Source organism: Pipistrellus hanaki, assembly GCF_964339955.1.
Source record: "Pipistrellus hanaki genome assembly, chromosome: 2".
NCBI lineage: Eukaryota > Metazoa > Chordata > Mammalia > Chiroptera > Vespertilionidae > Pipistrellus > Pipistrellus hanaki.
Window position 1 is genome coordinate 108,822,705 of NC_140504.1, and position 24,786 is coordinate 108,847,490.

The 24,786-nt window shown below is 40.9% G+C and overlaps 1 protein-coding gene across 1 annotated transcript in view; it reads right to left on the reverse strand.

Moving 5' to 3' along the window:
* EIF2AK3 (eukaryotic translation initiation factor 2 alpha kinase 3) overlaps positions 1-24,786 on the reverse strand; it is a 101,502-nt gene that overhangs the window by 57,752 nt on the left and 18,964 nt on the right. The window contains exon 2 of the mRNA XM_084872440.1: positions 23,345-23,474. Within this exon, the coding sequence (XP_084728566.1) occupies positions 23,345-23,474 (130 nt within the window). The remainder of the gene's footprint in view (positions 1-23,344; positions 23,475-24,786) is intronic.

Here is a 24,786-nt window from a genome sequence, read left to right on the forward strand (position 1 = left end):
TTTGTAAATATTTGGGGCCCAGTTACCATTCCATTGACATGCCCTTCACCATGATGTCACTTTCCTTTAGCAATGAGGGGACCACACTTACAGCAGGTATGTATGAGAGGATGAGATAGGTGACACGGGCAGGCATCCTGAAGATGTTGTCGGCGTGCACTAAGGATCAGAACCCATGTCCACCCACTATCCAGTAAGAGTAGAAATTACCACTGCGGAAAGCTATGTCCACTTCCTCAAACATGTGCATATCCCAGAAGGGACTAATATGGACACATTATTAGGCACCTGGGTGTTCTCTCTCTCTCTCTCTCTCTCTCTCTCTCTCTCTCTCTCTCTCATACCTTATTAGGAATTTATACACTGAGTGGCCAGATTATTATGATCTCTGAATGCATAATAATCTCGCCATTCAGTGTAGACTGACCACATAATTGGGATTTTAAAAATCATGTTTTTTCCATGTATAAATACTGCTTTGTGGGTAGTTTGAAAGAAGCAGAGGACTTACTAGCCAGAGGCTGGGGGCATTATCTCCTAGTCCCTTGATATATCAAGATTTGCAAGCTTTCCCTTATACATAAGCATATTGAGTGGCCAGATTATTATGTGTTCAGAGATCATAATAATCTGGCCACTTGGTGCATATAACAAGGGTGCTTATGTTGCTTAGAGTTGTGCTGGAACCTGAAAAATTTTTTTTCTTTGGAAATTGCTTTTCCAGCAATTAGTCAATGTGCTTTGACTATATTTATTCTATACAAGCAGTTTGAGCTCATATACCTTGTTTTTAAAATCTTTTTCCTCAGATATCTTATTTTAAACTATTATATCTGTACTGTCCTTTAAATCATAGATTTAAAACTTAAAAATAACTAATGTTTTTAACTACTGGCTGTGCCCTGGATACAATTCTAGTCCCTGTATACAAGTGGGCAAGGAGGAGGTTATTTGCTACATCAAAAGCTAGGAAACCGGAGGTGAGCTGTAGTATTAGAAAATGGATTCCCTCTGTGGGGCCTCATACTGGGGGCCTCCTACATAGTTCTGGACAGGACTGAAATAAAGCAAACTATAGTGGAACTGGAAACTTCTACTTTCAAAGCTGAACTATTTTTTATTTTTGTTATTTAAAAAACTTCACAAATTTATCTCTTTGTCAGTTGTATTGTGATGAATTGGCATTGCAGGGTATAAATTTAAAGTGTATAATGTGTTGATTTCATACATTCATATATTGCAAAATGATTATCACCACAGCATTAGCTAACACCTCCATTACACAACCATTTTCTATTTGTGTTGAGAATATTTGAGATCTACTATCTTAGCAACTCTCAAATACTGGTATATAATCACCATGCTGCACATTAGATCCCCAGAACTTGTTATTCTTGTAACTAGAAATTTGGCCAGTATATTCCATTTCCCCACCCTTAGCCCCTGGTAACTACCACTCTTTTTTTCTCTATGTAAAGCTGAATGATTTCTCTATGAATTATACATTCCCTTTTGCTTGGTACTATTTTTATATATATCTATACTTATATTATTATATTATAACCTTAATAACAATATTATTACATATTATTATTTATATTGTATATTTAAATATATTTAAATACTTATATATATAACCCTATCTAATAAAACAATAATATGCAAATTAACCATCACTCAACTATACCCAAAAGCCATGCCCACAAGCCAATCAGGAGCAAATATGCAAATAAACCCAACCAAGATGGCTATGCCACAGAGAGCAGGAGGGATGCTTGGGTTTCCCCAGCTATGCAGGAAGCCAAGCTTTCCACTGCCCTTTCTGGCCTAGGCCTCCACTCAAGGCTATAAAATTTCAATGATAGAAACACATGAATCCAAACAGAAATGGCAGCAGCCACAGAGCTGGAAAGAGCAGAAGGCTAAGATTGACCCCAGCAATGGAGGAAACCAAGCTTTCTGCACACCCTGGGCAGCCCAGGCCTCTGCTTAAGACTACAAAGTTCCAATTATAGAAGTTACATAAATCCCAACAGAAATGGCAGCAGCCCAGGCTGGGAGCGGCCAGGCCCGGAGCAGCAGCAGCCAGGCTGGGAGCGGCCAGGTCCGGAGCAGCCGAGCCCGGAGCAGCCAGGTTGGGTGCGGCCAGGCCCGGAGCAGCAGCAGCGACGCCCGGAGCAGCCAGGTCGGGAGCGGCAGTGGCCAGACCCGGAGCAACTGGTTGTGGAACAAACCAGAGCAACAGAGGCCAGGCCCGGAGCAGCCAGGCCCGGAACAGCACGCTCCTCGCCTGCCTCAGCCCCAAGGCTGCCTCTCAGACATGGCTGGAAACTTTTGGGGGAACTTGAGGGTCTGCTGAATCAAATGACGAAGGCTTAGATCTGGATGTGTTGAGTTAGTATAGTGCTGGGGTGTTGATCTGTGAGTGCCTGGTGTGGGGCCTGGATGAGGTTGGTTGACCTATTTGGAAATGTCTTTTGTGTGAAGTGTATCCTTGGGCATGTGGAGGTATTATTGATTTGAGAAAATGCTAAGTAACTGATTTACTATCTGAAAAATTTAAAGTTCTGAAAGTTTAAGGTCTCTTGCCAAAAAGAGGTTTTAAAGCTAACACCTTAATTTTAATGGAGAAAGGGAATGACAAGCCCTTCCCACCCAGGACAGGTAATCCAATTCCAACCAGCAGCTATGTTTAAACAATGTGTCCATTTACACTTAAATGGCTATACCTTTTGATAGCCTAAGGGCAAGTTTACATGTAAACAAGTTTGCTCTCAATTCCCAGGGCAGAAAAAAAATTAAAATTATTAGATTTTAAAATTTATTCTTAGAAGTGTAAAAGTTTATTAATTAAACAAAACAAAACAAAAAAAAACAACAACAAAAAAAGGAGATTGAAAATCCTGATGAACAATAATAGCGGTTCATTGTAGTAGAGTCCGAGATATGGGAGGGGAGTGGACTGATATGGGGGGGGGGGGGGGGCGGGGAAGGGAGGGAGGAAGAGACTGAACATAAACTGTAAACCTATGGATGAGGACAATGAGGGGTGGGGAGGGGGGGGAGGGGGGGGTGGGGACCTGGTGGAAGGGAGAAGAAATGAGGAACCTTTGTAATAATAGGAACAATAAAGATTGATATAAAAAATTAAAAAAATTAAAAAAAATTTTTTAAAAAGGATTAAAAAAAATAAAAAAGAAATGGCAGCAGCCACAGAGCAATCAGAAGGCCTGGCTCCACTCCAGGATACAAAGTTTCAATTGTAGAGGAAAACAAATCCCAGATACCAGGGCCTCCACTTGGGTCATCCACGGGGCATGGCCAGCCTGCAAATTGCCACAGGCCCCTCGCCCAGGCTGCCCCACACCCAAGGAAACCTCCACCCTGATCCAGGACACCCTTTAGGGCAAACCAGCCAGCCTCCACTCCTGCAACAGGCCTCTATCCTATCTAATAGAAGAAGAATATGCAGATTGACCATCACTCCAACATACAATATGGCTGCCCCCATGTGGTCAAAGATGGCTTCCCGCATATGGATACAAGATGGCCACTACAAGATGACTAGCAGGGGAGGGCAGTTGGGAGAGACCAGGCCTGCAGAGGAGGGAAGTTGGGGGCAAACAGGCTGGCAGGGAGCAGTTAGACACCAATCAGGCTGGTAGGGGAGTGGTTAAGGGGTGATCAGGCTGGCAGGCAGAAGTGGTTAGGGGCAATCAGGAAGGCAGGCAGGTGAGTAGTTGGGAGACAGCAGTCCTGGATTGTGAGAGGGATGTACGACTGCCTGCTTAGACCTGATCCCAGGTAGTCGACATCCCTCAAAGGATCCCAGATTGGAGAGGGTGCAGGCTGAGCACCCCCCTCCTGTGCATGAATTTTGTGCCCCAGGCTTCTAGTATATAGATAACATTCTATGAAATCAGAAAAGAGCCCTTCAGTCCCAAACTCACTGAACACATGTGCTCCTCCTGGGGCCCTCCCTGCACCTGGGTCTTGGGGGCGGGCCTTCACAGGTTACCTTTCAGGTGCTGAGAGGGGCTGGGAGACCCAGCCCGTCCTCTGCTCATGGGTGCCAGCAGAATCTGCTCCTATGGGACCATTCTGTCCCATGTCTCTGCCTAAGCCACTGCCAGCTGCCAGAGGCCTCCAGAAAACCTTGGTCTGTGATCCCTTTCTCTAGCCTCAAAGCCAGCAATGCATGTTGAGTCCCTCCCATGGCATCTCTGACCCACCCTCCTGCCCACTTCCCACTTTCAAGAACACCTGGTCACTGAGGGCCAGGACCTCAGAGTGGGGCCACAACTTCAGCACGTTCAGTACAGGGTCTGGGATTTGGTGCTCAATAAATGTACAATCACTGATTTAAACACAAAGAAACACCTGGTTAACTTCACCACCTGCCTAACCCAAGACAGTTGCCAGGTTACCTCTGTAACCTGTCTTATCATTGTGACCTGTCTTAGTTCTGTGACCTGTTGCCACATGACACCCCACAAGGCTGTTTAGACCTGATCCCAGGTAGTCAGACTCCCTTGCAGGCTCAGGAAGAGCTCCCCAAGATCTTGTCATATTTAAACTCAGACTTGGCTGTTGAGACAGAGCTGGCCACATGGAGAAAGGGGAAGCCACCACCAAAGGAGCAGCAAGTGCCCCCAGGGCAGGGAGAACCAGGCTGGCTGGGTGCAGGAGAGGACGGGTGAGTAAAGGGCCCTTGTGTGGGGAATTACATGATCAGGTTTATATTTTTTAAAGGTCATTCTGTGATTTGGCATTTAAAATTACATTTGAGGGCGTAGAATCCATACAAATGAAGAGGGTGAGATGTGCTTCAGGTACAGAAAGTGGGAACATGGCCTGGAGGTAGGAGAGATGAACACTGGAGACCTGAGCACACACCTCTCAGAGGCCAATAAGTGAGGGACAGGGCAGGGCAACAGAAGACCCTCCATTGAGGGTGCAGGGCAGGGGGGACAGAGGACCCTCCATGGGGGGTATAAGGCAGGGGGATAGCGGACCCTCCATTGAGGGTACAGGACAGGGGGGAGGGACCCTCCATGGAGGGGGCAGAGCAGGGAGGATAGGAGAGGAGGGAGGGATGACATGGGACACTGCCCCTTCCAAGGAGCGTCCCCTTTCCCCCCAAGAACTTTCCCTGTTCCCCCAGCCCTGCCCCTTCCCATAGTCCCCTGTTCTTCCTGCCTTCCCATGGAGGACCCACAATCTCCCTTGTTTGACCACTCTATGGTTGGTTCCTTTTCTCCTCAGCCTTGCCCCTTCCATGGAGGGTCTTCTGTTTCCCTCTCAGGTCCCCTCACTGACAGGCATCTGAGGGGCATGTGCTCTGGTCTTTCCGGTCTTCATCTCTCCTGCCTCCAGGCCACGTGCTCACTCTCTGTACCTGAAGCACATTCTCACCCTCTTCAACTATCTAAATCCTACCTGTGCTCTCAAGGCACATCTCAAATGTCATTTCAAATGTCAAATCATAAAGTGATCTCCACAGGGGATGGGGATGGGGGAAAGTAGGAGATAGCCAAGGGGGGACAGATTGTGATGGAAGGAGACTTGCCTTGGTGTGGTGAACACACAATACAATCCTACCTAATAAAGGAGTAATATGCAATTAACCACCACTCTGCTACACTCACCAGCCACCCCCACCAGCCACGCTCACCAGCCACACCCACCAGCCAATCAGAGAGAGTATACAAATTAACCCTAACCAAGATGGATGCAGCCACAAAGAACAAGAGAGAGGCTTGGGTTTCCCTGGCAATGGAGGAAGCCAAGCTTTCCACACACTCCAGGTGGATCCAGGCCTCCACTCAAGAGTACAAAGTTTCAATTATAGAAGGTAAGTAAATTCCAACAGAAATGGCAGCAGGCACCGAGCTGAAAGAGCAGGAGGCTAGAGTAATGGAGGAAGCCAAGCTTCTGCCGCTCTGGCTGGCTCAGGCCTTCATTCCAGGCTACAAAGTTTCAATTGTAGAAGATAAATAAATTCCAGATACCAGGGCCTCTGCTTGGGTCACTGGGGAGCATGGCCGGCCTGCAAACCACCACTGGCCCATCTCCCAAACCACCCCATACCCTAAGGGAATTCCCACCCTGATCCGGGACACCCTTCAGTGCAAACCAGCTGGTCTCCACCCATGCACCAGGCCTCTATCCTATCTAATAAAAGAGTAATATGCAGATTGACCATCACTCCAACACACAAGATCAAGATCCTGCCCCCAGTTGGACACAAGATGGCCACCACAAGATGGCCAGCAGGTGAGGGCAGTTGGGAGGGGCCAGGCCTGCACGGAAGGGCAGTTGTGGGCGATTAAGCCAGCAGGGAAGGGCAGTTGAGCGGAACCAGGCCTACAAGGGAGGGCAGTTGGGGGCAATCAAGCCTGCAGGGGAGAGCAGTTGGGGGCAATCAGGCTGGCAGAGGAGCAGTTAGACATCAATCAGGCTGGCAGGGGAGTGGTTAGGGAGTGATCAGGCTGGCAGGCAGAAGCAGTTAGGGGCAATCAGGAAGGCAGGCAGGTCACCAGTTGGGAGTCAGCAGTCCTGGATTGTGAGAGGAATGTCCCAGATTGGAGAGGGTGCAGGCTAGGCTGAGGAATACACACCCCTGTGCATGAATTTTGTGCACCAGGCCTCAAGTTTTTTGTATGATAAGCTATAATGTGAAAAATTGACTTGTTTAAAAACTTAAATCAATGAGAAAAGTAGAATACCCAAATCAACAACAGAAAAGCATTATAATTCAATGCTGATTCATCATGTATTTCTGGGTTATGATTTTAAAACTTCACCCTTAAAGCCCTGCTCTTCGCTGAGACCGGTTTGGCTCAGTGGATAGAGCGTCGGCCTGAGGACTGAAAGGTCCCGGGTTCGATTCCAGTCAAGGGCATATACCATGGTTGTGGGCACATCCCCAGAAGGGGTGGTGCAAGAGGCAGCTGATCGATGATTCTCTCTCATCGATGTTTCTAACTCTCTATTCCTCTCTCTCCCTCTCTGTAAAAAAATCTATTAAAAAAAAAAAAAAGCCCTGCTCTTCACTAATTGGACACTTATAAGTTATACACATGTATGCTAACCTTTGCACCACTGTGAATTTTGCAGACTACATATGTGAAAGCAGATGGTGCTTTTCCTTGAGAGCCACAGGAAGCAGTACATGTATTCAGTTCAGGTGGAGAGATGACATCAACCCTCACAAGAGCATTACCTCACTTTCCAGCAGAGGAATGAGTCACCCAGATAGTCAGCAGCAAATCTCTTGGAGGAAGAAAATGTAGGTTACCCTGATGCATTTTCATATTCCACAGACTGGTCCCTGTAAGCAGCTATTTGCTCTGATTTGCTGCTCTGCATCTCAAACTAATTATGCAACTTGCTTCCCCACTTCAGTCATTTTATAAACATAAATTCTTGTTTTCTGTGTGTTTTCCCCCATTTGCTTTTTCTTTCATAATTTTAAAGTAAGAGGTTTGTCAGATTGGCTAGCAAACTAGTACCAAAGGTCCAACAAGGTCTTCATGCAATCACAAATCAACTTGGTAAAGAAACTCAATTTGTTTCTGAACAAGATCTACATGGCACAATGAATAGTCTCATGTAACCAGAGACTGCTATTTGAAATCAGAATGTGAAAATAACTCTTATTTTCCAGTGGCAGAAGGAACTTCAACTGAGAAAATGTAGAAAGTACTACTAGTAAAATGAACATAACCAGCAATAAAAACAAAAATTCCTTTAACCATGCAACCCACCACCTCCCACCCACGTATCATCCACACATACATTTTTCAGGGTATAGGCAACTTCATGTTAACTTATATAAAAATTTTTAAACATATAAAATATAAAATACATATTTTACTTATTTCTTTTCCTTATCCGAGGTCATTTTTTCATTGATTTTTAGAGACGGGAAGGGAGGGAGAGAGACTCAGAGAAACATGGATTGGCTGCCTCTGGTAAGCACCAGGACTGGTACCGGGAATGAAACCCATGACATTTTGGTGTATGGGATTACATTCCTGCCAGCTGAGCCACACCAGATGAGGCATAATAAATATTTTAATAAAACTAACAATATAATAAACCCCTATGAATCTATCACACAGTTTCAACGATTATCAACATTCCATATATTTGTTTACTAAATTATTTTATTTAAAGTTACAGACATCATGTTATTTTCCTATAAATACTTCATTGCTAAGAAATAATTATCATACCAACATTACATAATAGAATTAACATTAATTTTCCCCTTAAGAGCACTTTCCACTCCCTTTTTTGTGCACTGATTTACTTGAGAAAAGATATTCAGTCTTCCTCTACAATGTCCTACAGTCTAGATTTTGAACTGGTTCCTTTATCCCAGTATTTGTTGAAAAGTAAAATCCACCCTGGAGCTTTGATCTGATGCAGGTTCAATTTTTTTTTTTACAAGACTACTTCATATATGGTGCTATAAACTTCTTACTAAATTAGAGGTCAGCAAACTATAGCTCATGGACCAAAACCAACTATGTGTTTTGGTAAATAAAGTTTCATTGCCACACAGTCTATATCTATAACTGCTTTCCCACTACCCCTACAGAGATCAAGCGGCCCACAAAGCCCAAGATGTTTACTATCTAGCCCTTTATAGAAAAGTTTGCCAACCCCTGTGTTAGGTCATATTTGTTAATCAATGGATTCAGAGGAGTCAGTCTGCTCCCTGTTTTAAAGTGTCCCATCAGCCAAAACTGGTTTGGCTCAGTGGATAGAGCATCGGCCTGCGGACTGAAAGGTCCCAGGTTTGATTTCGGTCAAGAGCATGTACCTGGGTTGTGGGCACATCCCCAGTAGAGGGTATGCAAGAGGCAGCTGATCGATGATTCTCTCTCATTGATGTTTCTAACTCTCTATCCCTCTCTCTTCCTCACTGTAAAAAAATCAATAAAATATATTTTTTTAATAAAAAAATAAAGTGTCCCATCAACTTTTTACCATTTTAGTATCAATTGATATTACTAGTTCAATAAAGAGGATAAAGTAATGATTTCTAATTCTATCATTCTTTCTACATTTATTAGCTAGAATTTTTCTATAAAGAACTTCCCCTCATTCACTTTGGAAGCTGGATTTGCATTTTCTCAAGAAGTGACTCAACATTCTCAAATCCAAAAAGTTGTATCCAATGTATTCCCTAACCAAGAAGGAGGGAAAAGCAATGCACTGTCCTGGTGGTTATAAAAGCCAAATCTCAAGTATAAGCTAAGAAGCAGTAAGAGTTAAAAGGTTTTGAAAATCGAGGTGGTGAGGCAACAGCAGGGATCCAACACATGAAATGGAAACATGTCCACAGCGAGATGATCACCTCACAGCCCCCTCCTCCCACCCCACTTCTGGGTCCCCTCCCCGACTCCACCAGCCACTATGTAACCTTGGAATAAAACTAACACTTTACCATTTTACAAAATTCTTCACATTAATTTACTATACTTGATCCTCAAAATCAATCTCCACAACTTTTTAAAAAGGTTATGTCATTTGGTCCCAAAATTACTGATTAATGTTTCTGCCACTTTGGTGATATGTTAGCCTGCTGCTTATCCCCCATCTTTTTCCTGCTCCCCCAACACCTCCACAGCCAAAGCAGCTCTAGCTGGTTTGGCTCAGTGGCTTGAGTGTCCACCTGCGGACTGAAGGGTCCAAGGTTCATTTCCAATCATGTGCCCACGTTTCAGGCTTTATCCCCAGTGGGAGGCCAGCAGAAGGTAGGCGATCAAAGATTCTCTCTCATCATTGATGTTTCTATCTCTCCTTCTCCTTCCTCTCTAAATTATGAAAACAAAACAAGATACAAAAAAAAGTTTTTTACATTCTCTTTTACTGTGAGACTTTCAAGGAGACAGATGAATGAATCAAAGGGTCGTTTCAGTGAGGCATTTTCATTATAAGCCAGTTATTTCTAATTATGGAAGTATTTCTATGTATTAAATATTCACACACCAACGTGCTATCTACATGATGTATTTGAGAAGGTATTCTTGATAAAGTACATTAAGAATTATAATTATTAGTATAGGTAATACAAATACATTGGTAAGTATTGAGATATTTCAAAAAAATAAAATATTGAAAAGAAAACAATAAATAAGTCCAAAGATCAGTGAGTCTCACCTTTACTACATCAGACAAATTTCTGAACAATTTTGAGTCTAATTTTCTGGGGGGGAAATGGGAGCTAATAAGAATATCTTATAAGCCTATGTTAAGGATTAAATAAGAATTGATTTGCGAGGGGCGGAGCTTGAAGATGGCGACCGAACAGTCGGACTTGTTCTGACTCTGGTCCCAGAACGGATAAAAGTAACATCTGAGTCGCTCAGGGAGGGTTGATTGGCAGCTGAGGGGCAGCAGAGGTTTCAAGGAAGCTAGGCAGCGATCCGCTGGACAGGATTTCCAGCCAGTGGCCAGCACTGCCACAGCGGCGGCCGCGGCGGCTGCGGCGGCGGCAGAAGCAGCGGCGGCGGCGCTGTGAGAAAGGAGTGGCTTCTCTGAGGCCGGGAAAGCCCACAGCGGAGAGGTCCATCCAGTAGCTGAGACGCCCGAGTTGGCGCTGGCGCGTGGATTCAAAGGAGTTCTTCGGTCACCCACGGAAAGGTCAGAATTTGCGGGGAAAGCCTGAGAGATCGCGGTCCCGCGGTGCCGGCAGCCACGGTAGCCGGGGAGTTCCGGCCCCGCCTCCATGGAGCGCCCGCAAAGCTGAGCCCTAAGAAGGCTGCAGCGACATCTAGTGCTGGGTTTGGCATAAGCTTCCCCAGAAGCGGGAATTTTTTTTATTTTATTTTAAAAAAAAGCCAGGGGACACGGGACAGATTGTTAAGAATCGCGGCTGTCCCGCCAAGGGCGGAACATCTGGACACCTCGGCGCCTGATCCCCTTCACCCCCTAGCTTCAGAATACTAGGGAAGGACAGCCTAGTTGGGCATATCCGGGGAATTTGCAGTGAGAAAGTGCCTCCCTGGAAACAAGGGATCGGAGCCAGAAGAGATAGTCTGGGAGCCAGCTGGCACCCTGCCAGCTAGAGCCATAGAGAAAGAAGGCCGGAGCAACCAAAAAGACTGGGAGGTCAAACCGGAAACACTGACACCTAAGAGCTGAATTACAAACTGCCCTTTTTTTTTTTTTTTTTTCTCTTTTTTTTTCTTTCTTTTCTTTTGTCTTTTAATTAATCAAAAATAAATGGACACAAATAACTAAGATATAGTCTACTAAAAATTAAGGATTATCTTACAAAACTGAGGTGCAGTGGAAAGCTGGGAACTGCAAGACTGTCTGGTCCGAGAATCAGAAGTGCCAAATACATTAACTGAGGAAGTGAGTGACCAGTACTGGTCATTTTTATGCTAATTTTGCTATTCTTTATTTTATTTTCATTTTTTACATCTTTTATTTAATTTTCATTTTTCATATCTTTTACTTAAGAAACAATTTTTTTTTCTTTTTTCCTTACTTGATTTTACCTTTTCAATTATTACATTTTTCAATCTCCATCATCACTATTACTACTGCTATTTTGCAATTTTTTAAAAAAAAATTTTATTTATTTTTTTTTCTTTTCTTTTTTTTCTCTCTCTAGTACCATTTTATTTTTTCATTATTTTACATTGGGAGTAACCTTCATTCTATTTTAATCTCTACTATAGCATCATTCAACCCTATCTCAACTCAACCTTTACACTATCACTCTCTTACTAAACTTTACCCTTTAGTCTACAGTTTATCCTATCCCTTTCCGGCTTTAGTTTTTCCTCTATTCTCTCTGTATATCCCCTGCTAAAGCTCTCACTATACTTATAGACCTAAGTTCCAACCCCTGATCCAAGTGTATAAATACCAATCTCTGCACTGTATTAACTAGTTAAAAAAAAAAAATCCATTCTCCCCTCTATCCTTTTCGCATTATATGTGTGAAGGTTGATTATTGTAAATTTTTATGCCTTTTAGTGAAATTGTTATGCTTATTCCTGTATTGTTATTGTTGCTTTGTATTTTTTTTTAAATCCTCTGTTTTTGTTTGTTTCTTTTACTTCTGTATATCATAGCCTTACTTAATAATAGTGGATATTGTAGTTTGTATTAATCTCCAAGTATTGTTACTGGCATTGGCTGGGTCCAGAGGTTTTTCTATGGCAATATTCTCGACATATATATAGTTTGTTTCCCATTTCTCTTTTAGTTTGCTTCTTCTCTCTCTTTCTCTCTCTCTCTCTCTCCCTCTTCTTTTTTTCCCTGTTTTACAACTTCATTTTGTCATTACTTTTTTTTTCTTCTTCTTTTTCTATCTCTTTATCCCTCTTTTTTTTTTAATTTACTTAATTTTTTTTTAATTTTAATTTAATTTTTTTTTTAATTTTTCTTTATTTTATTTTTACCTTTATTCCTTCTCTCCTATCCCCTAAGTTGCCTTTCTCTAGTGCTCACCTTTATTAGAGGTTATTAATATTGTAAATACATTCCTGTTAAGTGCCTCTTGTGTTGTACCTGGTAGTGTTGTATTTTGTACCTCAAAATCAACGCAGGAGAAGGAATACCACATAACCAGACATCCTGAAAAGAGAGGCCATGGGGAGACAAAAACATAGTCCGCACGTGAAAGAAAAGCAGGCATCACCAGAAAAGGAAGTAAACGAGCCAGAGGTAAGCAGCCTGCCAGAGCAAGAATTCAGAATAATGATCATAGCATGGCTAAAAAGAATGGAAGAGAAATTTGACAAAAGCCAAGAAGAAATGAGAAAGAACCATGAGGAAATGAAGAAGAGCCATGAGGAACTGAAGAAGAACCGAGAAGAAATGAAAAGTGACATCGCTACCATGAAGAACTCAATAGAAAGCATCAAGAGTAGACTAGATGAAGCAGAGGACCGCATCAGTGAGCTAGAAGATACGATGGGAAAAAATATCCAAGTAGAGCAACTTCTAGAAAAAAAGATTAAAAAGCAGGAGGAGAGCCTACGGGAGCTTTGGGACAAAACAAAACAAAATAATATTCGAATAATAGGGGTTCCAGAAGGAAAGGAAACTGAGGTAGACATGGAAAAAGTATTTCAAGAAATAATGTCAGAAAACTTTCCTGAAATAGAAAAGAAAAAACCCACACAAATCCAAGATGCCCGCAGAGTCCCAAGCAAAATGAATCCCAGAAGACAGACTCCAAGGCACATTATAATTAAATTGGCAAACAACAACGACAAAGTAAGAATCTTAAAAGCAGCCAGAGAGAGACAGAAAGTTACATACAAAGGAACCCCCATCAGACTAGCAACTGATTTCTCAACAGAAACTTATCAGGCCAGAAGGGAATGGGATGAAATATACAAAGTCATGCAAAGGAAGGGTCTGAATCCAAGAATACTGTACCCAGCAAGGCTATCAATCAGAATTGAAGGGGAAATCAGGAGCTTCACAGACAAAAAAAGACTGAAGGAATTTATCTCCACCAAACCAGCAATGCAAGAAATGCTAAAGGGTCTACTGTAAAAATAAAGAAATAAGAAGTGAAGAAGCAACACGGGTATAGAATAAAAATGGCGTCAAATGAGTACCTATCAATAATAACCTTAAATGTAAATGGATTAAATGCTCCAATCAAAAGACATAGGGTAACAGATTGGATAAGAAAACAAGACCCATACATCTGTTGTCTACAGGAAACCCACCTCAGAAAAAGAGATGCACACAGACTGAGGGTGAAGGGATGGAAAAAAGTTTTCCAGGCAAATGGAAATGAAAAAAAAGCTGGGGTAGCAATACTTATATCTGACAAATTAGATCTCAGAGTGAAGGACATAACAAGAGATAATGAAGGCCACTTCATAATACTAAAGGGAACAATCCAACAAGAAGAAATAACCCTGGTAAATATATATGCACCCAATACAGGAGCAACCAAATACATTAAAAAACTCCTGGAGGACATTAAGGGAGAGATTAATAGCAATACAATCATAGTAGGAGATTTTAATACCCCACTGTCACCCTTCGACAAATCATCTAAACAAAAAATCAGCAAAGAAATATCAATCCTAAATGACTCACTAGACCAGATGGAATTAATTGACATCTTCAGGACAATCCACCCCAAAGCCACAGAATATACATTCTTCTCAAGTGCACATGGGACATTCTCAAAGATAGACCACATTTTGGGACATAGGCAAAGTCTCTTCAAATTCAAGAAGATAGAAATCATATCAAGTATCTTCTCAGACCATAATGGCATAAAACTGGAAATTAACTACAATAAAAATAATCCAAAGAAATCAAACACATGGAGACTAAACAGCATGCTATTAAACAAGGACTGGGTTACCAGAGAAATCAAGGAAGAAATTAAAAACATCCTGGAAACAAATGACAATGAAAGCACAACAATCCAAAATCTTTGGGACACAGCAAAAGCAGTTTTGAGAGGGAAGTTCATATCCTTACAAGCCTACTGCAAAAAACTAGAAAAAATAGTAACAGATGATCTAACTCTACAACTCAAAGAGTTAGAAAAGGAGCAACAAGAAAAACCCAGTGTAAGCAGAAGGAAGGAAATAACAAAAATCAGAGCAGAGATAAACGACATAGAGACCAAAAAAACAATACATAAGATCAACAAAACCAAGAGCTGGTTCTTTGAAAGAATAAACAAGATAGATGGACCTCTAGCCAGGCTAACCAAGAAACAAAGAGAGAGGACCCAAATAAACAAAATCAGAAATGAAAGAGGTGAAATAACAACAGACCCCACCGAAATACAATGGATTGTTACAAAATACTACGAACAACTCTATTCCAACAAACTGAACAACCTGGAGGAAATGGACATATTCCTAGAAAAATACAAACTTCCAAAACTCAATCAGGAAGAATCTAAAAATCTCAATAGACCAGTGACTTGGGAAGAAATTGAAACAGTCATCAAAAATCTTCCAGCAAACAAAAGCCCAGGGCCAGATGGCTTCACAGGAGAGTTTTACCAAACATTCAAGGAAGAACTAAAACCTATCCTCCTCAGACTATTCCTAAAAATTCAAGAGGAAGGAACACTTCCAAACTCCTTCTATGAAGCCAGCATCATCCTAATACCAAAACCCGATAAAGACAACTCAATGAAAGAGAATTACAGGCCAATATCCCTCATGAACATAGATGCCAAAATCCTCAACAAAATTCTAGCAAATCGGCTCCAGCAGAGCATCACAAAGATCATACACCATGACCAAGTAGGATTTATTCCAGGAATGCAAGGTTGGTACAATATCCGCAAATCAATAAACGTGATACATAACATAAACAAGTTGAAAGATAAAAATCATATAGTCATATCAATTGATGCAGAAAAAGCATTTGATAAAATCCAACACCCTTTCCTGATAAAAACTCTTAACAAGGTGGGAGTACAAGGATCATACCTCAACGTAATAAAAGCTATATATGATAAACCCACAGCCAACATCATACTCAATGGGCAAAAACTAAAACCATTCCCTCTAAGAACAGGAACAAGACAGGGATGCCCACTATCGCCACTCCTCTTTGACATAGTACTGGAAGTACTAGCCATTGCAATTAGACAAGAGGAGGAAATAAAAGGCATCCAAATTGGAAAAGAAGAAGTAAAGTTATCCTTATTTGCAGACGACATGATATTGTATATAAAAAACCCAAAAGACTCCATTAAAAAACTAATTGGCTTAATAAATGAATTTGGCAATGTAGCAGGATACAAAATTAACACCAAGAAATCTATGGCATTTCTATACACCAACAGTGAAACTACAGAAACAGAGACTAAAAAAGCAATTCCATTTACCATCGCACCAAAAAAATTAAGATACCTAGGAATAAACTTAACTAAGGAAGTAAAGGACCTATACGCGGAAAACTACACGACACTGAAAAAAGAAATAGAGGAAGATGTAAACAGATGGAAGAACATACCATGTTCATGGATTGGTAGAATCAACATCATCAAAATGTCCATACTTCCTAAAGCAATCTATAAGTTCAATGCACTCCCCATTAAAATACCAACGGCATATTTCACTGACCTAGAAAGAACTCTCCAAAAGTTCATTTGGAACAATAAAAGACCCCGAATAGCCACAGCAATCCTGAGAAAGAAGAGTAAAGTAGGAGGTATCTCAATACCAGACTTCAAACTGTATTACAAAGCCACTGTTCTCAAAACAGCCTGGTACTGGCACAAAAACAGACATATAGATCAATGGAATCGAATCGAGAACCCAGATATCAACCCAAATCACTATGCTCAATTAATATTTGACAAAGGAGGCACTAATATACAATGGAGTCAAGACAGTCTCTTCAATAAATGGTGTTGGGAAAATTGGACAGATACATGCAAAAGAATGAAACTAGATCACCAACTTACACCATACACAAAAATAAACTCAAAATGGATACAGGACTTAAACATCAGACGGGAAACCATAAAAATACTTGAAGCATCCACAGGCAACAAAATCTCAGACGTATGCCAAAAAAACTTCTTCACTGATACTACCCCTAGTGCAATGGAAGCTAAAGAGAAAATAAACAAATGGGACTACATCAAAATAAAAAGCTTTTTTACAGCAAAAGAAACCATCAACAAAACAAGAAAGCCCACTGTTTGGGAGAACATATTTGCAAATGTTACCACTGATAAAGGTTTAATCTCCAACATCTACAAACAGCTTATACAACTAAATAAAAGGAAGATGAATGATCCAATTAAAAAATGGGCAATGGACCTAAATAGAATATTTTCAAAAGAAGACAGAAGGAAGGCCAAAAAGCACATGAAAACATGCTCAAAGTCACTAATTATCCAAGAGATGCAAATCAAAACAACAATGCGGTACCATCTCACACCTGTCAGAATGGCCAACATCAACAAATCAACAAACGACAAGTGTTGGCGAGGTTGCGGAGAAAAAGGAACCCTCGTGCACTGCTGGTGGGAATGTAGACTGGTGCAACCACTGTGGAGAACAGTGTGGAGTTTCCTCAAAAAACTGAAAATGGAACTCCCATTTGACCCAGTAATCCCACTGCTAGGAATATATCCCAAGAAACTAGAAACACCAATCAGAAAGGATATATGCACCCCTATGTTCATAGCAGCACAATCTACAATAGCCAGAATTTGGAAACAGCCTAAGTGTCCGTCAGCAGATGATTGGATCCAAAAACTATGGTACATCTACACAATGGAATACTATGCTGCCATAAAAAAGAAGGATTTCTCATCATTTGCAGCATCCTGGATGGAATTGGAGAACATCATGCTGAGTGAAATAAGCCAGTCAATGAAAGAGAAACACCACATGACCTCACTCATTTGTGGATAATAAAGAACATTATAAACTGATGAACCATAAGATAGATATAGAGACAGTATATCAACAAGTAGACTGTCAGTTACAGTGGGGACGGGAGGAAGATCTGGGGGAGATAATAGATCAACCGAAGGACTTGTATACATGCATATAAGTGCAACCAATGGACACAAAACTCTGGGGAGGGAGGGGATGTGTGGGAGGGAGGGAGGGGGTCAAAAAAAAATCAATAAAATATATAAAAAAAAAAATAAAAATAAATAAATAAAAATAAATAAAAAAAATAAAAAAAAGAAGCTGAGTAAAAGAGATTCTTTATCTCAAAAAAAAAAAAAAAAAAAAAAAAAAAAGAATTGATTTGCTATCACTCAGAAAACTATAGATGCTAATCAAACAATAGTTGTTATGTCATGTAATAATCCAGGGCTGTTATTTTGAACCTCTCACATACTTCATATGTGTGAGTATGTATGTGTATACCATATATGTATATATATGTCCATGGTGTGTGTGTGTGTGTGTGTGTGTGTGCATACACACATATATATACTTATTAAGAAAAAGTATTAATATATATCCATCCATCACAAGGCTTTTTTTATTTTCTGTAAGAAAACTTCAGCCAAAACCGGTTTGGCTCAGTGGATAGAGCGTCGGCCTGTGGACTAAAGAGTCCCAGGTTCGATTCTGGTCAAGGGCATGTACCTTGGTTGCGGGCACATCCACAGTAGGAGGTGTGCAAGAGGCAGCTGATGGATGTTTCTCTCTCATCGATGTTTCTAACTCTCTCTCTCCCTTCCTCTCGATAAAAAAATCAATAAAATATATTTTTTTAAAAAATTCAGAAAATAACTATGGATCATTAACACCAAATTTCAAACATTTCAAAAGAAGCTTATAGAATTTAAGTAGCTGCTGCAAAAGTAAATTCAAGGTGTAGGAAGCTTAACTATGCCATGTCAATTATTTCTTTCCCAACCCCGCATCCACAACATCCATTTAAAAACAAAGACTCAAGCCGAAACCAGTTTGGCTCAGTGGATAGAGCGTCAGCCTGCAGACTGAAGGGTCCCAGGTTCGATTCTGGTCAAGGGCATGTACATTGGTTCCAGGCACATCCCCAGTAAGGGGTGTGCAAGAGGCAGCAGATCGATGATTCTCTCTCATCGATGTTTCTATCTCTATTTCTCTCTCTTCCTCTCTATAAAAAATCAATAAAATATATTTTTTAAAAGACTCAAAACTAACCAAAGATGTAAGAATTAAATATATTGGGCCCTGGCTGGGTAGCTCATTTGGCTGAAACATCATCCTGATATACCAAGATTGAGGATTCAATTGCCAGTCAGGGCACATAAAAGAATCAACTAGTGAATGTATAAATATGTGGGACAACAAATTAATAATTCTCATCAATGTTTCTCTCTCTCTCTCTTTCAAACCAATTTTAAAAAATCAAACCTATAAAATTGTTACCAGAAATCTCTATCAGCCCTAAAATTCTCCTTTGATTATAATATAGACTAGAGGCCCAGTGCATGAAAATGCATGCACTGGAGGAGGGGGGTCCCCTCAGCTCAGCCTGTCTCCTCTCACAGTCCAGGAGCCTTCAGGGATGGAAGGCAATGTCCCATCACATTTCTGCTGCTGCCACTACTAGCAGCGCAAGCCTTGGCCGGCCCTAGTTACCTGTGCCTCAGGCAGCCCTGGTTGGCTGGGCAGCCACCATCTGAGGCTTGCCTGCGCCTCGGGACAGACCTGGGCAGCTGGGGGGTGGAAGGGACAGGGGGACTTCAGAGGCAGGCGTCTGGCAAGGCTGGGCCTACCTGGGGGCAGGCCCAGCCTTACTGCATGCCTGCTGCCCTGGCAGGGCACTGACATCTTGTGGCTGTGGGCACCACCATCTATGAGGGTGGGGCAGTCAATGACCATATTCCCTTCTTATTGGCTGTGGGCACTATCACCTTTTGGGATGGAGTAAGGGTCAATTGGCATATTCCCTCTTTATTAGATAGGATGTTCTGCCAGATTATAAAGTACTTTATCATAAAAATAAGCAACATGAAGTAAAATTAACAGGCATATTTTTTTATATTGTATTTCAGTTCTTCAAAAATTATGCACAATGTATACAACATAAAATGGTAAGTTATAATAAATCAAAATGAGAAACTGACCAGACTACTACATGCCAGAACTGACTATTTGTGAGTTTAAAAAAAGTTTAAAAACATTATTGTGTTGAGAAAATACTTTTTTTTTATTTCCCTGAAAACATTTAAATTACCATGATGGGGAGAGTAAGGGAGGCTTAATTGCTAAAAGAACAGTGTTCCTGGGAAATCATATCTCAAAGACTAAGAAAGATGATCTAATGTAAGAGTTTGTGAGATTTTAGCAGATCTGAACAATAGCTGCAGAAGTCACTCTGTGTGATGTGCATAAAAGAAAATGTAAATTTGAAATAGAAGTAATGGAGGAGAAAAAAATAAGTCATAAATGATTTAGTATTTATTATCTTCAAAAATTGTTAACTCATGCCCAAGAGCAGCGAAATACCAATTAAAAACTGTTTCATCCTTTCTTTCCTTAACCTAAACTTAACCTACAAAACAAAATCTGCAAGGAAAATTACCAGACTAATTTCTTAAGCATATTTTTCATATTCAGATTTTAGAAACATCTCTGACTTTACTTAGACTAATATACATTCATGAAGTACAAAAACAATGTGCATGAGAAGTCAATTTCTTAAAAAATTAGGTCAAATCAATTTTTCACTTGGTTATAGTTTAAATAAATTGGTTTGGTTCACAGCACTGCTTGCAGCCATGCTAAGGGATTAATAAAACAAAATTGAATCAAAGCAATACTTCATTCCTATAATTAAAAGAAAAGCAATTAACTGAAGCAATTATTTAAATGCTAAAGGCCAAGTGCACAAAATTCGTGCTCTGGATGGGGGGGAGGGGTGTCCCTCAGCCCAGCCTGCCCCCTCTCACAGTCCGGGAGCCCTCAGGGGATGTCCTACTGATGGGAGGCAACAGGGCTGATCAGGGGAAGGCACAGCCCCCATTATCCCTCTGCTGCTTCCACTGCCGGCCACTGCAGCCGCCAAAGTGTTTTCATCAACATGGACTCAGTCCCTTCACCACAAAAAAAATGAAAACTTTCTTTAGACATTTTCAAGAGTCTCTTTCATAGGATATGACATTTCTTTCTTTTTTTCTTTTTTTTTTTTTTTAATCCTTGCATGAAGATATTTTCCCATTGATTTTTAAAGAGCATGGAACAGAGATAAACATCAATGTGAGAGGCAAACTATGATTGGTTGCCTCCTGCATGAGTCCTGACCTGGGCCCCGGCCAGGGAGGAGCCTGCAACCAAGGTACATGCCCTTGTTCATAATCGAACCTGGCCCCCCTGCGGGTTGTTCTCTCCAGCTCCGGGGCTGGGCATAGACTGCCCTGTCTGTTGCTCTCTCAAGCTCTGGGCCTGTGCCAGACCCCTCCTCCTGAGCTGGTCATGATTGATACGGTGTCCCAGCCTAATCTGCGTATTACCTCTGTGTGTGTGTGTGTGTATGTGTGTGTGTATGTGTGTAGATGGGTTTGCTACATGGTTGACAGTGAGTTTTCACAATAAACCACCACATCCATGACACAGCCAGGCTGAATATATGCTAGTTAATGTACAAATAAAAACTCTAAAATGACCTGGCATTTTTCAATATAAGTTTGAGAATCATTCTTTTTAAAGATTTTTTAATTTATTTTTACAGAGAGAGAAAGGGAGAGGGACAAGGATAAACACTGATATGAGAGCGAAAGATGGATCAGCTGTCTCCTGCACACCCCCTCCTAGAGATTGAGCCCACAACCAGGCATGTGTGCTAACCGGGAATTAAACCAGTAATCTTTCGGTGCATGAGGAGATGTCCAATCAACTCAGCCACACTGGCCATAGCATAAGCTTGAGAATCTTTAAAAACTTCTTTTAATAAAGTAATACTCAAAAGGGTTTACTAATGGACTCTTTTGTGAACCATGAATCAGTAACCATAAAAAGTGTATTCTCTCCAAAGGCTCCCCCACCTGGGAAGACCCTTCTTTTTCTTTTTCTTAAATATATTTTATTGATTTTTAACAGAGAGGAAGAGAGAGGGATAGAGAGTTAAAAACATCGATGAGAGAGAATCATCGATCAGCTGCCTCTTACACACCCCTTACTGGGGATGTGCCTGCAACCAATGTACATGCCCTTGACCAGAATCGAACCTGGGACCCTTCAGTCTGCAGGCTGACGCTGTATCCTTCTGAGCCAAACCAGTTTTGGCAAGACCCTTCTTAATGAATGTAGTCTGAGTCAGTGGGCAGGCTGGAGAGCTCCAGCTTCATGGCTGTCTGTTTTGAAACTGTCTGAAACAGAAACGCAGTGTCCCTTGGGGAAGAACAAGTCTAAAATAAAACAAAACCCCAAACTCTAACTATAGACATGTTTGTTCTTTTTAAGAGAGGGGAAGGAAAAAAAACAAAACAAAGGCAATTTAACAGAAAACTGAAACAAAAAACAAATATATCTCTAAATAAAGGAAAATATAAAGCTATTCATCTAAGGACAAACTTGTTATATGCACACAATTATAATGTGCATTCTAAGTAAATATAAGATTTTTGTATTTATGAATGTGTTCCAAGACATAGACAAGTAAACAGTTCAAGGATATTGTACCTAATTAGATTTGGCAAAGTGTAGTCCAAATGCTACCCAAAGACCTAAAGAAAAACTATGCTGATATGTTACATATTTGGCTCTGTTGACTAATGAGTTTGCCGACCACTGTACTATAGCATTCAGGTTATTAGCACTACTTGCACCCTACTCTGTTCATACCAAGCAATTTATATTTCATGAATGTATATGTTTTACTTTGCAAACACATACATGCTTTGCAACCCTGCAGCACATTGTAATATTACCTCAGATATAAACAGCTTATAATCTTCTGATTTTGCTGATCCTCTTTTAGGTCTAGTTTAAAAATAAAACAAAATGTGCAGCCGAAACCAGTTTGGCTCAGTGGATAGAGTCACATGGCAGAGTAGTTTTGAAAGCAGGTCTCTTGTTGCAAATAACCAAATTTGTCTAAAATTACATTCTAAGAAAATTTCGGATGAATTATGCTTACAATAAGGATGCACACTGGAGGGAAAATGTACAGAAAGAATCATTTATGAAATTTTGCAGTATGTATAGGGTGGGGCAAAAGTAGGTTTACAGTTGTTTGGCTAGAAAATAATGCAATAATTAATAAATAATAGTACAAGAATTAACTCTTGCCCTGGCCAACGTGTCTAAGTGGTTAGAGCATCGACCCATGCACTGAAGGGTCTTGGGTTCGATTCCCAGTGTAAGGCACCTCCCTGGACTGCAGGTTCAATCCCCCTGATGAGGGTGCATGTGAGAGGCAACCAATCAATATACACTGATGTTTAAAAAAAGAAAAGAAGAAGAAACTTTTACATACTCACAACTGTAAACCTGCTTTTGCTCCACCCTCATATTTCTAACTATTAAAGCACAGTTAAGTTAATTACATTTATTTTATTATTTAGGGAAAATGTGACAATAACAAATGATCATGTTACAGCTTAAATAATAAGCTATACTGATATAGCAGATAGTATCCTTAGTTATTCATTTATATAATTATAGATAATTCATGTCCAAAACAACCCTAAAAAGTAAGTGATTAATATTATCTACCTCATTACAACAGGGGAACTGAGGAATAAAAAAAGTAATTGCCCCAAGGGGACATAGTAAGAGGCACACAGGCCTCACAGCTAGGCAATGGGGCCCTGAGCCCCAACTCTAAAAGCAAATAAATAGTACTAATATCAGCAATTGCTCATTACAGCTGAGTTTTTCTGTTAAATGAAAATTCTTACCTCTGGTTTGCTAAAGCTGGATGAAACCAAGGAGCCGGATCCCACATCCAAATCCCATTGCTTTTTACCATGATTCTCTGGATCCAAGGCAGCAATTCGCCCATCTAAAGTGCTGATAATCACTAATGATCTGTAAGTTTAAAAACAGAAAAAAGTTTAAAAGATATCTAAGATATTGAGGCCCTACTCCACACACTTGAAAGAAAACCAGCCCCTCCCAGGCTTCTACTTGCAGGAGAGAAGCAAGGCCCACCTCCTCATATCTCTTACTGTCCTGCCACTACTATCTGCCTTTAGCCTCCAAGACAATTGCACTGTGACCTTTATCTGTTTACGTCACTTATGAAAAGTCTCTGTCTACTACTAGGGCACCCCTCATTCCCACACTCTAATCCCAATATGAAACTCAACATTCTCTGCTCTGTCTCTTCTACCTTCCCCAATCCTGAAGTCTTCCCTGAATGCTCACTTTCCTTCTTGCTCTAATGAAATCTGACTTTCCCTGAGAACACTGCTCTGGAAGCAATAACTGTTTTCTCCATACCCTTGACTGCAGGGTCTAGTGATAAGGTAGGTGCATTCCTTGTATCTTGTCACTGTCCCCAGACTACTTTCTTTCTCTCCCCTCTAAAAATCCTCAGGATCAGACTATTCCAACTATTATCCCTCTAGCAATTGTTTACTGACCCTCAGGTCACTAGCCCCATTCCATGCGCATTTTAGGTCCTGGTTTACTGTCACCATTAACAAATTCTTTCAGTTACCATGATCTGTCTACCTTGCCTCAATCACTCACAAGTTCAGATCCTTGTCCTTGTTATTGTCAAGCACAACTTCCTGTCCCACTGAAATTTCAAGCATCCTACCCCGAGCCCACAACCCCTTTCCAGCTCACCTCCTCTATCTTCCTGACTCCTACAAACCACTGACCACACCAAACCTACAAACTATTACCTATCTTTGATACCATTATTCTTTCACTTCTTTCTCATCCAGTCCTTCATTTTGAGCACTTCCTTTCTTACACCTTCAACCCCTATTCCTCTTTTGCATGTCACACCTGACTGGCAGAACTCCAAACCTAGTTAAATTTAACTTTGACTTTTTTTTTTTCATTCTTGCATCTGTGCAGTTGGATATGGCTAAAGAAAACTGTAACCATGCTAACTGATCTCACTTTAATTATTACCACCAAACCTCAAAGGGACTATCAACAATCATATGCTCAACAATCATATGACACTTCCCTAGTCTATCCACTTGCCCAGTGTCCTAGGTTGACTATCAAATTTTTCATTTTTCCTCAAATTTCTGACACCAGCTCTTCCAAGCTCATGCACCTCAGGGATTATGCTACCTATTTCTCGGAGAAAATCAGAAATAATCCAACAAGACTGTTTCCCACCATCACATCTATTCATTTATCTGCACCTGGACCCATG